Consider the following 14,036-nt stretch of genomic DNA (forward strand, 5'->3'; position numbering starts at 1 on the left):
AAATAAATCTGTTGATTACGTTTATATTTTAAATTCTTCATCTGTTTCTACTTTAAAATTTGTTCATCAAGTATTAGTTGTTTGCGTGTTGCCATTTGGTACCTCCCTTTCAGGGTGTTGATTTTTCTTAAAACACTGCTCATCCCTGGATGTCTGTTTAGCATTGTCTTTGAGGATCTCTCTTTGCCCATCATTCTGATAAGTATCCTCCTTCTGGTGATTGGAAAAGGGGCAGGATGTGTGGCTGGACAATGTGTGTCTAAAGCTTGTCTTCAGGGTGCTTCTCATCTCCATTGATAAGTTTACCTGGGCACACAGCCTATTTTTTGGGTCCCGTGTTTGCTTTGAGTTTCCTGTTTACAACTCCTACTCCAAAGAGATATGTGGAACAATTTAGCCTGGGAAAAAACACTGGAGTCATGTGTTCACTTTCTTCTTCCTCTGCAGCAGTCCTTATGGAGGATTCGAGTTACTTCACCCTCTGTTCTGCTTTGCTGCCTGGTCCTGACACTCACAGCAGGTGTCCTCCTGGGGTAAGCAATGATGGTCTTGGTTACTCAGTGTGGGGCAGCCCAGCTTTTCCTGAATGCAAATTCAAACATTTATTTCCCTGACAACAGCTCCAGAAATCCTTCCTGTGATTTGTATTTGTTGACTCCTACTTTGAAGTATGTCTGGAATTGATTTTATTTTTGTCGTATTTTTCTCCTGCATGAATTTCTTTTGTTTCTTGAGTTTCTTATTGGTTGTGGCTTCATTTCTTCATTTATATCTATCAATCCAATCCCTGTTGCTTTCTAGCTTTGAGAAATTCCTCAATTTCTGGTTTGTTGAAATCATACTTCCTTGTTTTTCAGGGCCATGGGAGACTGTTTTGTGTCTGCTGACCTCTATTTTTTTTTCCTCTTACAATTAGTAGGGCCCATTTGACAGAGTTATGGCAAATGGATTCTGAGTAAGAGTGATGTATGCCTCTTCCAGATTGGCTTCTAAAAATCCTCCCATGGGAACATCCATGCGTTCTTGTCTCCCCTGACAATTGGATGGATTTGGGGAATGGAAAGAATAAAAGGGCCCACCCCACCCTAGCTCTGGCATTGGACTATGACAATGGTGAATAATGAACTCTCATTGTTCTAATCCATTGAGATTTGATGATGTTTCATGCAGCTGTTACCCTACCCTGACAAATATAAGAACGAATATGGATTTATTCTTTTCATTATATCTTTTGCTGTTATTTCGATGGGTTTTTAGTAGGAGGGGAAATATACGTATGAGTTCAGTCCAACATCTCTGGACAAGCTTCTTTTTCTCCAATTATACTCCCTCTCATTTAACAACAGATGCAGAATGAAAGCAAATTCCTTTGCTTATTCAATAATTATTAATTGAAACTTTATCTGCTCCAGGCACTGTACTAAATGCCGGAGATACAATGGTGAACACACTCAAGGTGATCAACTCTGGAGAGGACAACAGACAAGAAATCAGGTGTCTACCCCTCAATGTAACATGTGCCTGGGGGACATATTGCATGGGCATAGGCCCTGCCTTGGAGAGCCAGGAAAAGCTTTCTGCAGGAAAGTCCCATCTAAGTTACAAACCAAAGAAAGCATAGGGTAGACCAGGTGAAAGGGATCGTTGTGGAGTGGGGCAGGGTGGACAATATGTTTCAGGCAGAGGGAGCAACTGGAAAGAACTTCTAAGTTCAAGTTCCTCGAAGTAGTTCAAGATGCCAAGGCAGTTGAGATGGGGTTGCTGGTGGGAGATGAGGCTGGAGAGGCTAGCAGGGCTGTTCCATAGATGTTCTTCTGAGCCACATTAAAAAGTTGGCAGGGGAGCGCCTCACAAACCTGAATGTTGGCCTATCTGAGTTCTGCATCCCCAGCTTCCCCCGTTTGACCAGTTATCCTTAGAAGGAGCACCTGTTTCTAACATCAGGTGGGCTGTCTGCTCTGCTCTCAGGAAAGGGTCAAGCTGCTTCTAGATGGTAACTTCAAGTCAAAGTTTTACTTTGCCCAAGAGTGACTATGCATTTAAAATCATTTTTTATTATGAAATGAAAAACTCTGTCCCCTGAAACATCAATTTCAGGTCTCAGTGAACAAGTATTTTCTCGGGGAGGGGATGGAGGGGGAGAGGAGAAGGGGAGCCTTTAGAGCACCTTAAAATGTCACTAAGCTGGCTTCACCACTGTTGAGAACCAGGATGTCAAAAAGTTGGCCACTTTCCTCAGGGCCTCGCAAAGCTTTTGGCCTTCAGCTCCTTTGGGATTTCCATGTATTTTTAGCCTGTTTATGGATAATATAATAAGCATGTTTGAGGAAAAGTTAAGGGAAACCACACATGAAGCACATACCAGTTTGGAAGGCTAGTTATTCTTATATTTGTGAGAAATGGTCAGTTGTTTAGGAGGAACAAAAACACATGTGATTATGGGGCAGCCTCAAGAGTCCCAGAAGACTGAGCTGGGGTCCTTTATTTAGAGTGGAGGCCCCTTTATCACACTCCACTCTGGAGACCTCTTTCTTCCTCTTGATCTCATTTCTCCCATCCTCTTTCTTTTCTATTCATATCTTCCTCTCTCCATTTCCCCTTCTCCTCTCCACTCCTTTCTTGCCTGCCTGTCTTCAGCCTATAGTGACAGTAGGAAGCATTGCCATAGTGTCTCCTTGGAGGCCCTGAGTTTGGATTCCGATGGCCAGCAGAGTCAATTTTATCCATTTGTGTAAATTTCCCTAGGAATCAAAACAAAACAAACTAATCTTCTCTGAGCTAATATTCTGTCACTGCACTATCATTTCCTTGATGGCAGGGGCAAATTTCCTATGTCCTTTGTGCTCTTGACACATTATCTGCTATGATACTATACACAGGGAAGGCTCTCGGGACAGTTTCCATACTGACTGTGAACAACTAAATGAACACAGTTTACATGAGCTGCGTGGAAGCTTATCCACATGGTTACTCTCACTCTCATGCATTTTCATAACGGGTAGGAGATTTATAACTCCATCCAGTGTGAAAAGGACTGGGGAAATGTAAGCTGTTTGTTAAGTAATCCACTTTTACTCTTGCATTTCCAAAAAGCATGTAATTTAAATAGAAATAAGTTATATTAGTTCAGTTAGTTGTTTGCCTATATTAAAAAATAGTTTCAAAGGCTTTTCTACACTGTGGTAAGAAGATATTCATAGTGCCATAAACACATAGTGGAAAATAATACTTATACCATAAACAGAAATCCATTCTTGCCCATACACTGGGAAATAAACATTTTCCGATCCAGAGCTATTTCCCTCCCCCGCCCTGTGTCCTTCTCTGTGCTCCTTGTGACACTGTAGTCCTATCATTGACCCCAGAGTAGTAGTCATCTTGGTGGTTCCATTAGCTGAGTGAGGAAGCAGAATCACAGGGCACAGGAGAAGAGCAGACAATGGAAACACATTTGAGGGAGGTCCCTGTGAGGCTTTCACTTCTCCATTTCCAGCCCCTAAGGTAGAGCAGAACAATGTGCAGACGGTATTGACTGTATAGTTAATTAATTTCAACTTTCCTTTAATGGGTATCATGGCTAAATCATGCTCCCTTTGGATCACAGCAAATATCTTATAAATCATTAAATGATCTACGGAGTTAACTTTCCCTCTCATCTTTTTTTTTTTTTTTTTAAACATCTTTATTGGGGTATAATTGCTTTACAATGGTGTGTTAGTTTCTGCTTTATAACAAAGTGAATCAGCTATACATATACATATGTTCCCATATGTCTTCCCTCTTGCATCTCCCTCCCTCCCACTCTCCCCATCCCACCCCTCCAGGCTGTCACAAAGCCCCAAGCTAATATCCTTGTGCCTTGCGGCTGCTTCCCCCTAGCTATCTACCTCCCTCTCATCTTAAAAGTAACTCTCTGAACTTATTTTGGTAAGAAATTAAATATACAATAAATTTTAGCCATTAAACATGGTATTTTGGAATTTGCGCACCAATCATTGTCAGATGTGTGGATAAAATTCAGCCCATGGTGCTAGTATCTTTCATTTCCCGATTTGATATGTTCTCTTGCCTTTCTCCAATGTAGCTTAGTGGGAAATGGTCTGGTGTAGTGGAACAATCATGAACTTTGCAACAGGATTAATGTGCTCTGTGACCTTGGACAACAAGTTACCTCTTTGAGCCTCAGCTTCTCCATCAGTAAAATGGGAAAAACGATACTTGAGGATGAAATAAGATGACATGTATAAAGCCCCTGGCAAGTAGAAAGTATACAATAAGTGGAAGCTATTATCATTGCTGTTATCCTAGTCCTCAGCTGACATCTACTTTGACAAAAGGTGATGAATATTGTGTCCTGTTCACTGTTTGGTATTGATATATGAGGACACGGAGACAGAGTAATAGATGGTGTTAGATTGCCCTTACATTCCAGAAGTTGGTTATATTTGGGTTCTTCAGATAGTGCAAGTTGTTCTGGTCTTGGGTCCTTTGCATTAGATACAAATATTTATGAAGTTGTGTCCTTCTTGTCATTAAATCTCAGATTAAGTTCTACCTCCTCGGAGAGCTTTGACCATCCCTTCTAAAGTAGCCACCCAGTCATGGTCACTTTCTATTACATTACCTATTCTAATTATTGACATTGTAATTTTAGTGTTTGGGAGTTTTAGAAAATTTTCCCCCCAAATTTTAGAAATTCTCATGAATATTTCTCTTCACGAGACTATATACTCCATAAGAACAGGGATCTCTTCAGCCCTGATCGTTTCAGTCTCCCAGTACCTTACACAGGTGCTCAACAAATATTTGTTCAAAGAACAAATGCATGTTTCCACTCATAATTTGAATCATAATCTATTTTAAGATTTATTCTGCTTCATTTCTTCAAACCTAATGTTCTATTTTAGTATCGATTGCCTCATTACATTGGAAAATAAGGCTTTACTTGTGGTTTTATTCTATTTCTGTCTCTGCATTGCTTGTTTCTTTTATTGGTGGGTCATTTTCTTTACATTTCTTAATAGGAGGCTGAATACCCTGGAGTCTTTACTGCTCATATTCTATTCTTTGTCTTAAGTTTATCCTGTATTTTGCTGGAGGGATGGAGGTTCATTAATTTCTTATGAGAGCATCTTGAGCTCTCAACTCCCACTAGATTTTGACATTTCTCTCTTCTTTCCCCTTTTGTGACTACATTTCCTCCACATTTTTTCTCTCTTTATATATCCTGGTGGCACACTGCAGGGGAAGAACCCATCTTATCTTAGGGGGAGGAAGGGATAATGGTATACCTCAAAGGACCTGGGGACAGTCTGGCTGTAAGTGATGGCAGAAGAGTGGAGCAGAGTCAGAGAAGACCCTTGAGAGAGCAAGGAGAGATGAAAATAAAGATGAAGGAGCAAGTTCACATGTGAAGGGGGGCTGCACTGGAGTGCTCTCTCTTCTCTGCTGCTTTCAGAATGGGAAGGTTGTCAAAACTGACTGACTGCGGGGAGAATGGGAGAGAGGAAAGCTGTGGTCCAAACGGCAGGATCATCAATTCTCTTAGAAATCTGGCTTCACTTTCTGCCAATAGAGTGAATGAAACCCGTGGTCGCATTTTATCTGGTGTCAGGAAACAGGCAATAATGGTCAATATGATACATGGATTCAGTCGTGGGGAAAGACTTCCTACCTAATTAACTGTGAAGAAGTGAGAGAAACTATTTTTCACTATAAACATAGAAATTAGACTTTGTCAAGTAATGGCCCAAGCTAAAACTTTAAGTGTTAAAATATGAGATTACACAATGCCAGAAATTATTCCCATCTGTCATCTTCTCCACAGTTTTTCAGAACCACACTCTGCATGGTATAATCCAATAGCCTTTATTAAATGTGGGTTTTTATCTTATATTACCATAATTTACTTTAACTTTCTTGGCCATGAAATAAGACAATCATCTTAGTACTGTTTGTCTTCATTTTTTTGGCAATAGCATGATCTTATAAAGTATAAAAGATTTCCAAGTAGATTGTACCAATCAGACTTATGAGACAGCAAAAATTCAGAAACATGGTGCATGCAAAAATCATGAAGGTCCACTGAAGATGTTGTTAAGGACAAAGGATATTTACAATTTGCTTAATTGGGAGAGAAGGACAATCTTCATGATTAAATTCAAGCTTTCTGCAGAAAATGAGATTTAAAATGATTTGAGGCTTATTTTTCCCAGAAACAAACCATACTCCTTGCCCCTGCGGTAACCTTGTGTGACCTTTTTCTTCAAAGAGTAAGCACATGACTACTCAATACAATAGTAAAACTAAATATGATATTCAGTACTTTCTGGACTTATGGTGGCAGTCAGGGAGGTAATTAGAAATAAAAATAAATTAAGGGGCTTCCCGGGTGGTGCAGTGGTTAAGAATCTGCCTGCCAATGCAGGGGACACAGGTTGAAGCCCTGGTTTGGGAAGATCCCACATGCCACGGAGCAAGTAAGCCCATGCACCACAACTACTGAGCCTGCGCGCTCTAGAGGCTGCGTGCCACAACTATTGAGCCCGTGAGCCACAACTACTGAAGCCCATGCGCCTACAGCCCGTGCTCCACAACAAGAGAAGCCACTGCAATGAGAAGCCTGTGCACCATAATGAAGAGTAGTGCCCGCTCGCTGCATCTAGAGAAAGCCCACATGCAGCAGTGAAGACCCAACGCAGCCAAAAATAAATAAAAATAAATAAATTAAAAAAGTAAAAGCACAGAGAATTGGAAAACAATTTGGCTTCAGAATCTAATCACAACAAGAAATTGACCAGAGACTCTCATATAGAGCCCAAATAATGACTCAATTACAATTCCTGTTTTTCCTTGATAGAAGACAAAGAGTAAAGAAGAATTGGCCAAGCTGTAATAAGACATTAGGATGGAGAAAAAATTAGCTAACCTAAAAGTTATCAAAATACGAATTTTTACCATAGCATTAAAAGAAACATACCAGAAAGAGATTCTAAGCAGAAAGAGATTTCGAGTGTTATAGACTAGAATGGGAATCACCATTCCCCTAAGACTCTGAGGACTAAACTCATCCCTCAGTATCTGTATGTGTGTGGGGGAGAATGGGGGGTTGGTTCTAGGACTTGCCATGGACACCAAAATCCATGGCTCAAGTCCCATAGTTGGCCCTCTGTATCCGTGGTTCCATATCTGTGGATTCAAACAGCCATAGATTGTAAGCATAGTACGTGATCTGCGATTGGTTGAATCTGTGAGGGCCAACTCTATTTGATTTCTTGAAGGGACTGAGTGAGCTCATCTAGACAGGACCCCTTCCAGCCCAAGGCCACACTAGAGATACCACTGTTTGGATAAAGAGTATATTATCTGGCATCTTAATTCTTGGTAGACAGATTTCTGTCTAGTGGTGATAAAGAATAAAGCATACAACAAAGTTGAAAGTATGTACTTAGGTGAGTAAGAATAGCCAGGTAAGGGCTTGAAAGTTTCCATTTTTATACATATGATGGGGTGATTTCCTTTTGTTTCAAAGGTAGCAAAACAGTTATCCATCTTTACTGTGTTTCAGAGTCACCTGGAGTGCCCCCAGATTCTGATTCAGTGGGTCCTGGACAGGATTCATGAGTCTCCATGTTTATCCAGCACCCTGGATAATTTTGAAGCGCATTTTCTAAGGATTTGTACTTTAAGTAGTAATGATTTTAGAAGAATCAAATAGAAATCCATCTGGAGACTTAATTACAATGGGGAGAAATCAAAGATTCCATCAGGTATATTCGTTTTAGAGTCATACTTAGAGTGTTAGGTGCTAGAGCAGGGAGCAGAGGTTTATTATCTTTAAAGGAAGAGGCACGGAAGGACAGGGATCAGAGACGGACAGTGAAGATAGGAGGCAGTGCAGGCCACATGAGCTGATCAGTTAAGAGATGATGTGTTTTTTATTTGTGTGGTCAAGACCATATACGATAAGGAAGAACCTGGATGAGGGAATCCCTGTTACTTTTAAGCAGAGAGCTAGCAGAGAAGGGTCTTCCTTTCAAAAGTCATTCGTGAAAAGACGGAAAGTAGGAGTGGATGGCAGGGAGACCAGGTGAAAAACCAAGGAGTTAGAGTGAGACAGGGAGTGGGGGTCACATGGTGTTACGGACAATCATCAGGGGAGATTTCAGGGGCAACACGGGCATGAAATACTGCAAGCACAGCCAATGCAGACCTGGGGGAAAAAATGACCCAAACCCAGTCTTGTCAACCACGATTAGAAAGAATGCAAATACTACTCTGTGTGTGTGTTCATATGTGAATGCATGTGTGTGTGGGGGGGTGATGGTGGCAGTGTATGAGAACAGAGAGGACAAACAAAGACATTGGGCCAGTGACAACTGTTTGGGTCATCAGTGTGTCTGAGTATTCAATTTTCTGATCAGGACTCCTGAGTGTCAAGGGGATAATCTCTCCAAACATGAAGTAAAGGTGGAAACCCATGAAAATTCAGCCTTTAGAAGGAAAAAGAAAAAGATAATATTCATGTATCGAGAAAATAATCTCTCTTTGGAGCAGCGTAGCATAATCTTACTTTTAGTTCTGACTTGTGCATACATGTGTATGCAAGATTTGATTTTTACAGGTACTTTATCATGTCACCTAGTTCCTCTCAAATTGCATGCTCATTTGATTTCATATCTCTTCTTTAGCTGCTTCTTCACCTGAAAGGTCTTTCTTTTTCCTTCACTGTCTGAACCCTATCCTCACAACCTAGCTCAAGTCCCACGCTTTCAAAAAGATTTTCCCTAATTATTACAGTTTACTGACCTTTTCTATCTCTGAATTTAAATCATAGACAAAGGATACCTTCTGTGCATCCCTCTATTTCTTGATCTCAAGCACAAAATGTTTGCATTCAGGAGGCTCCCAAAAATTATTGTTCAATGAATTAGCAAAGAAAATATAGATTGAATCCTCCAGTGACAGAAACTTTTGGCTTCCTCCCCAGCATCCATTCCATTCCACCCTGTCCCTTTATGCCGTAGCCACTGGTTGGGTGGGGTTGACTCATCTCCTATCTCCAGGAATGGGCCTTGATTGCCTAAACCAATCAGTTTAATTCCATCCCCTTGGCTACCGTGATTGGTTCAAGTGTAGACATGTAGACATGTGGTCTGACCTGGTCCAGTTGGAACGAAGCTCAGGACATTTGTTAGTCTATAATGGGAGAAATTCTCTCTGTATGCATATGTGATGACTGAAACTGTTGGAATCAGTTTGCAAATGTGTGGGAAGGGCAGCTTGAGGGTAAAGTCAACTCCCCCCACCAGAAGGCAGAACATCACTCAGAATGGGAGTCAGAAGTCTGATCAAGCCATGCTGAAGCCACTGCTGCCTCTAGAGGTTTCGTTCATTTAAGCCAATATAGTCTCTTTATAGCTTAAACCAGGGAATGAGATTTTGTTTGTTGAGCTCCTCCTATTTTTAAATCTTTGGGACACAACTTATCATTTGTCGTCTTGCAACCAAATACATTTAGGGAAGTAGCAGCAATCTTGGATAGCATTTTCTACCCTAGTAAGATCATTATATAATTTGGTTGCCCGAGCTGATTCTAGCCAAAGTCATGTTCACAAGCGGTAAAATAATAAATTTGAGAATTGTTTCTACCACAATTTCTATTCAAGATGGTCAATGTTCTTATGTACTTTGATAGTACTGATATAGACTTCTTTTATTCATTTATATCAAACATTTCCTGAACATTTATATCCATTCCAATTGTGTGTAGATAGACAAATGGTACACATAGGCCTTTGCAAAAGATGAGGTTTTGTTTAACATTTCTCAGTGTTTATGGCAATATATTAAATGAAGATACCTTTTCGATGAAATTGAAGAGACCCCAGCAGACATATGGATTTTAGCATCTCTGTTGTGTACATTTCTAAGCAGCATTGCAGCTGAATGTAGAGCCGACAGATTTCTGGATGGATCTCACCACCTTCTGGGCTGCAACAGAATGAAAGGGAAAAGCTGTGAACATTCTCAAGATTTCACTCATCAGCCATTTGTCTCAGCTCTGAGAGGGGAAAATGCCCACTAAAGATTTCTAAAGCCTTGGGTCTAAAATATAGGACTTCTTGCTTTCAAACCAATAACCAAGGTCACAGTTCTTACATAAGTGTCTTTCTGAATAACAGCTCTTAATATTTTTCCCCTTCAGCAGCAGATTTCTGCTAGGAGCTTAAAATCATAAATGTTTTAAGTAATTGAAAATATCAGACATTTTCAATTTAACTGTTGGAACAAACTCCCAAAATACATTTAAACCATAAGACTATCCTAGCTTGCAAGAAGAGATTAAAAACTCTTATTTTTAGAGAAACTAATGAAGAGCTATTCAGTTACCAGTTAGAAGATAGCTCTTTAATATTAAGGCCCTAGCATAATATGGTTAGAGAGCCAAGATACAAATTATTTTTATCAGTCTTTTGTCTCAGTCTAAAGGACATCTTTTATTGTTTGCTATGGTTAATTTTTCAAAGGCTAAGTGTTTTTAGTGAAAAAATGAAAAATTTATGAAAAAAGAAAAGTAATAAAATTCTAATAATTTTGCTTAACAATCTAAGCCTAAATAAATACTGAATTTATGCTCTAAAATTTATTATAAAGTACTTGAGCCTTTCTCTATTAACTGTGATAAAGCAAACAAATGTGAATATGATAAAACATGGAGTGATCACTTTTTAAGAGGAGAGGAATTAGTTGTTGATAGAACACTATTTTATATGCAGGTAAAATAGCATGTATTGAATAAAGCAAACTAAACAAAAGGGATACAATTTAGAGATAGATTAGAAATGAAAGAAGTCTAAAAGGGAACTCTGTCAAATGTCCTAATGTGTTATCTTTATTTTTATCTCCATTCATTTAAAATGCAATGAAATCTGACTAAACAATGCAGCATTTGGATCTAATTCTTTTGTAAAGTGGTCAGTGGCAAAATGTCAGGCACTATTATCAGAAAAAAGATGGTGCCTTCATTTTTATTTAAGTTCTGGAATCACACTATAAAGAATTTGTATTTACATAGCACTTTACAATGATAATAAGTTTACATTTTGAATACTTATTTAGTAGATGAGCCAGCATTATTCAACAATATGGCTTATATAACACAGGAAAATGCAGAATTCTTTCTCTGAGTATGAATGATGCTTGCAAAGTTATTCTATGTCTTTCCTGTGTCAGAACAAAGGACCTCAAAAGAGCTTATATGCAAAATTTGGCTTTATCTGAAAAATAAGAGCCTATATTACTTTCTCATCTATGTCTCATGGGTCCAGCCCTAGGCCAACACTGGAATCAAGTATATCTTTGGCGGAAGTCCCAGATTTTCTTGCAGAGCTTCTTCCCGCAGGTACTTTCCACCCTCAAGCTATCCTCCTGCTCGCTGGAGTTCTCCCCCATCCCTCTGCCACACACACACAACGCCTCATTATTTCATATCATCTTCAGCCTTTCAAAATGTCTCTGCGTCTGTCCCCTCCCCTCTCCTCATGGCCCTGCCAGACTCTGAAGGAATAATGGGCATCAGTGGTTCACATAATAAAAAGTGATCCTGGTATATTACCTGCTAACATTGATTTTGATAGAAAAATCTGAAGGTAATGTCACAAAGACAGGCTAGAGGGAAAATATTTTAAAGCAGGCAGGTCTTTTCCGTGCTGCGTCATCATTTCCATCATAGCTGCTTATTTTCACCTAGGCATAACATTGGCCCTAGTGGCTCATATGCAGATTAAAAAAAAAACTATAAAGAGTCTGTGGTATGTATTGTACATTTGATGAATGGGGCAATTAGCCAGTACAGTATCGTTCCAAACCATGGAGTATTCTTTTTTTCAGAAGTACAAAATATGTGTTTTGTGGCCTAGTTCCAAAAATATGCAAACTTCATATATATATATATGACATTTTATGTAATTTAAACAAATGATTACTGTATTAACAAATCTTTAGAGCCAATATATTATTTTACAGCTGGACTGTGAGAGACAAAGCAATGTATTAAGTGCTTTTGAAAAAAAGGCATGTCAGAACAGAGATTAAAATGCCTAACTCCTATCATTTCCTTGGGTGCCAGCTTCTTAATGCCTCTGTAACCAACGGAGATTCTCTAAACTGTGGAACAATTTTGCCCTTCTTACATGTTATGGGAGGAAACTGAATGGATGCTGCCAAATCAGCCTAACAAAAATTAATTGATGCTAAAGTTGCGTTATAAATTTTCTGGTTAAAAAATTCTTACATATGCTCATGTATTATCCTCTAACATCTTGGAAAATTGAAGTATAGAGAAAGAAAGAAACTAGTCAAAGAGCAATGGGCAAGTTATCTTTTGTGTTAGTGTTTCCCAATGCCTTGACTAGGCTACATTAGCCTCAGGTCTTGTACAATTTATTTCTCCCACTTTAAGAGCTCTAAGCTGTATTACTGCTACTGATTACTAAAAGTTCATTAAATGAAAAATTGCTGAATGGGTTATAATACATCTAATATGATCAGTGGGCTGAAATACATTTTTGAGAAGAATTAAGAGCATTTAGGTTATTTTTATAACAAGTGAACAAGAGTCAGAGCCTGGAGAATGGAGGAAAAGTCAAGAAAACAACAACGTGGAAACTTGAAACTTCCTAGGGATGAGTTATAAGGCCTAGGGGAGATTTCACATTGAAACAAAATTAGGCCTACATACTTACTCCAGGAACGGAAGCAACTTAACTTAGAGGTAACTTTACCATGTGTGACTGATGCTTAGTCTAAAATGATTTACTCTTATTAATCCAGTTGAGGTCTATGAGAGTCACCCTGAGGTGATGCTCATTTAATTCAGTGAAAGAAATGTCATAAGTTAGTGACTTAGGTGTGATTATTTATTTATTTTTCTATTAAGCAGAAGTCAGGAGCTAACCTGATCATTTTGATTAATTTGAAAGCCTAAGTATTAATAGAAAAACACCCTAAAAATTAACTTCGACAATATTTCAGTGATTTAGAGCTCAAGTTGAATCCAAAAACGTTTAAAGTAACTGCCAAGTTATGAATCTTTCAATCAACTCTTTAAGGATGAGAAACAGGATTTAATGTCTTAATATTAGGACTTAAGAGACCTGCACTGGTGTACTAACAGGGGGACAAGAACACAGACATCGCCTAAGTCACCCCTTGATAATGGAAATGCTCGCTAATGTGGATATTCTTTTTTTTTAAATTCTTTTTTTTTTTTTTTTTTTTTTTTTGGGTTGCGGGCCTCTCACCGTTGGGACTCACCGTTGTGGCCTCTCCCGTTGCGGAGCACAGGCTCCGGACGCGCAGGCTCAGCGGCCATGGCTCACGGGCCCAGCCGCTCCACAGCACGTGGGATCTTCCCGGACCGGGGCACGAACCCGTGTTCCCTGCATCGGCAGGCGCACTCAACCACTGCGCCACCAGGGAAGCCCATAATGTGAATATTCTTATTTTGTAATTCAAAAGTAATATGATGAACACCCACCAGAATGACTAAAATTAAAAAGACTGACAATGCCAAATGATGATGATATGGAACAACATCTCGTACATTGTCGGTAGGAGTTAAAATGGTACAACGCCTTTGAAAAAAGTTCTGGAAGTTTCTTATAAAACTAAACATATACCTCCCTATGACCTGACAATTCCACTTCCAGGTATTTACCCAAGAGAAATGAAAATCTGTTCATAAAAAGATCTTTTAAAGAGTGTTCATAGTAGTTTTATTTAGAATAACTAAAAACTAGAAATAGCCTGGGTGTCTGTCAAGAGGAAAGTGGATAAAGAAACTAGAATATCGTACATAACTATACTTCAATTAAAAAGAAAAGCAACTAGAATATTTCTACAATAGGATAATAGTCAATAATTAAAAGGAGTAAACTCCTTATGCACAGAACAATATTGATAAATCTCAAACACATAATCTTGAGTGAGAAGATCCTTGTACAAAAGAGTAAATACTGTATGACTCCATTTAT

At 39.0% G+C, this 14,036-nt stretch overlaps 1 protein-coding gene across 2 annotated transcripts in view; it reads right to left on the bottom strand.

The window, feature by feature from the left end:
- The window catches only part of RGS7BP (regulator of G protein signaling 7 binding protein), a 114,728-nt gene that overhangs the window by 30,785 nt on the left and 69,907 nt on the right, over positions 1 to 14,036 (bottom strand). The window contains exon 3 of one of the 2 annotated variants that reach the window (XM_024753087.1): positions 9,863 to 9,993. In XM_024753087.1, coding sequence (XP_024608855.1) covers positions 9,863 to 9,993 — 131 coding nt within the window. The remainder of the gene's footprint in view (positions 1 to 9,862; positions 9,994 to 14,036) is intronic. The other variant, XM_024753088.1, reaches the window with a different exon arrangement.

This window comes from Neophocaena asiaeorientalis, unplaced genomic scaffold, assembly GCF_003031525.2.
Source record: "Neophocaena asiaeorientalis asiaeorientalis breed wild unplaced genomic scaffold, Neophocaena_asiaeorientalis_V1.1 scaffold399, whole genome shotgun sequence".
In the NCBI taxonomy this organism is placed as follows: Eukaryota; Metazoa; Chordata; class Mammalia; order Artiodactyla; family Phocoenidae; genus Neophocaena; species Neophocaena asiaeorientalis.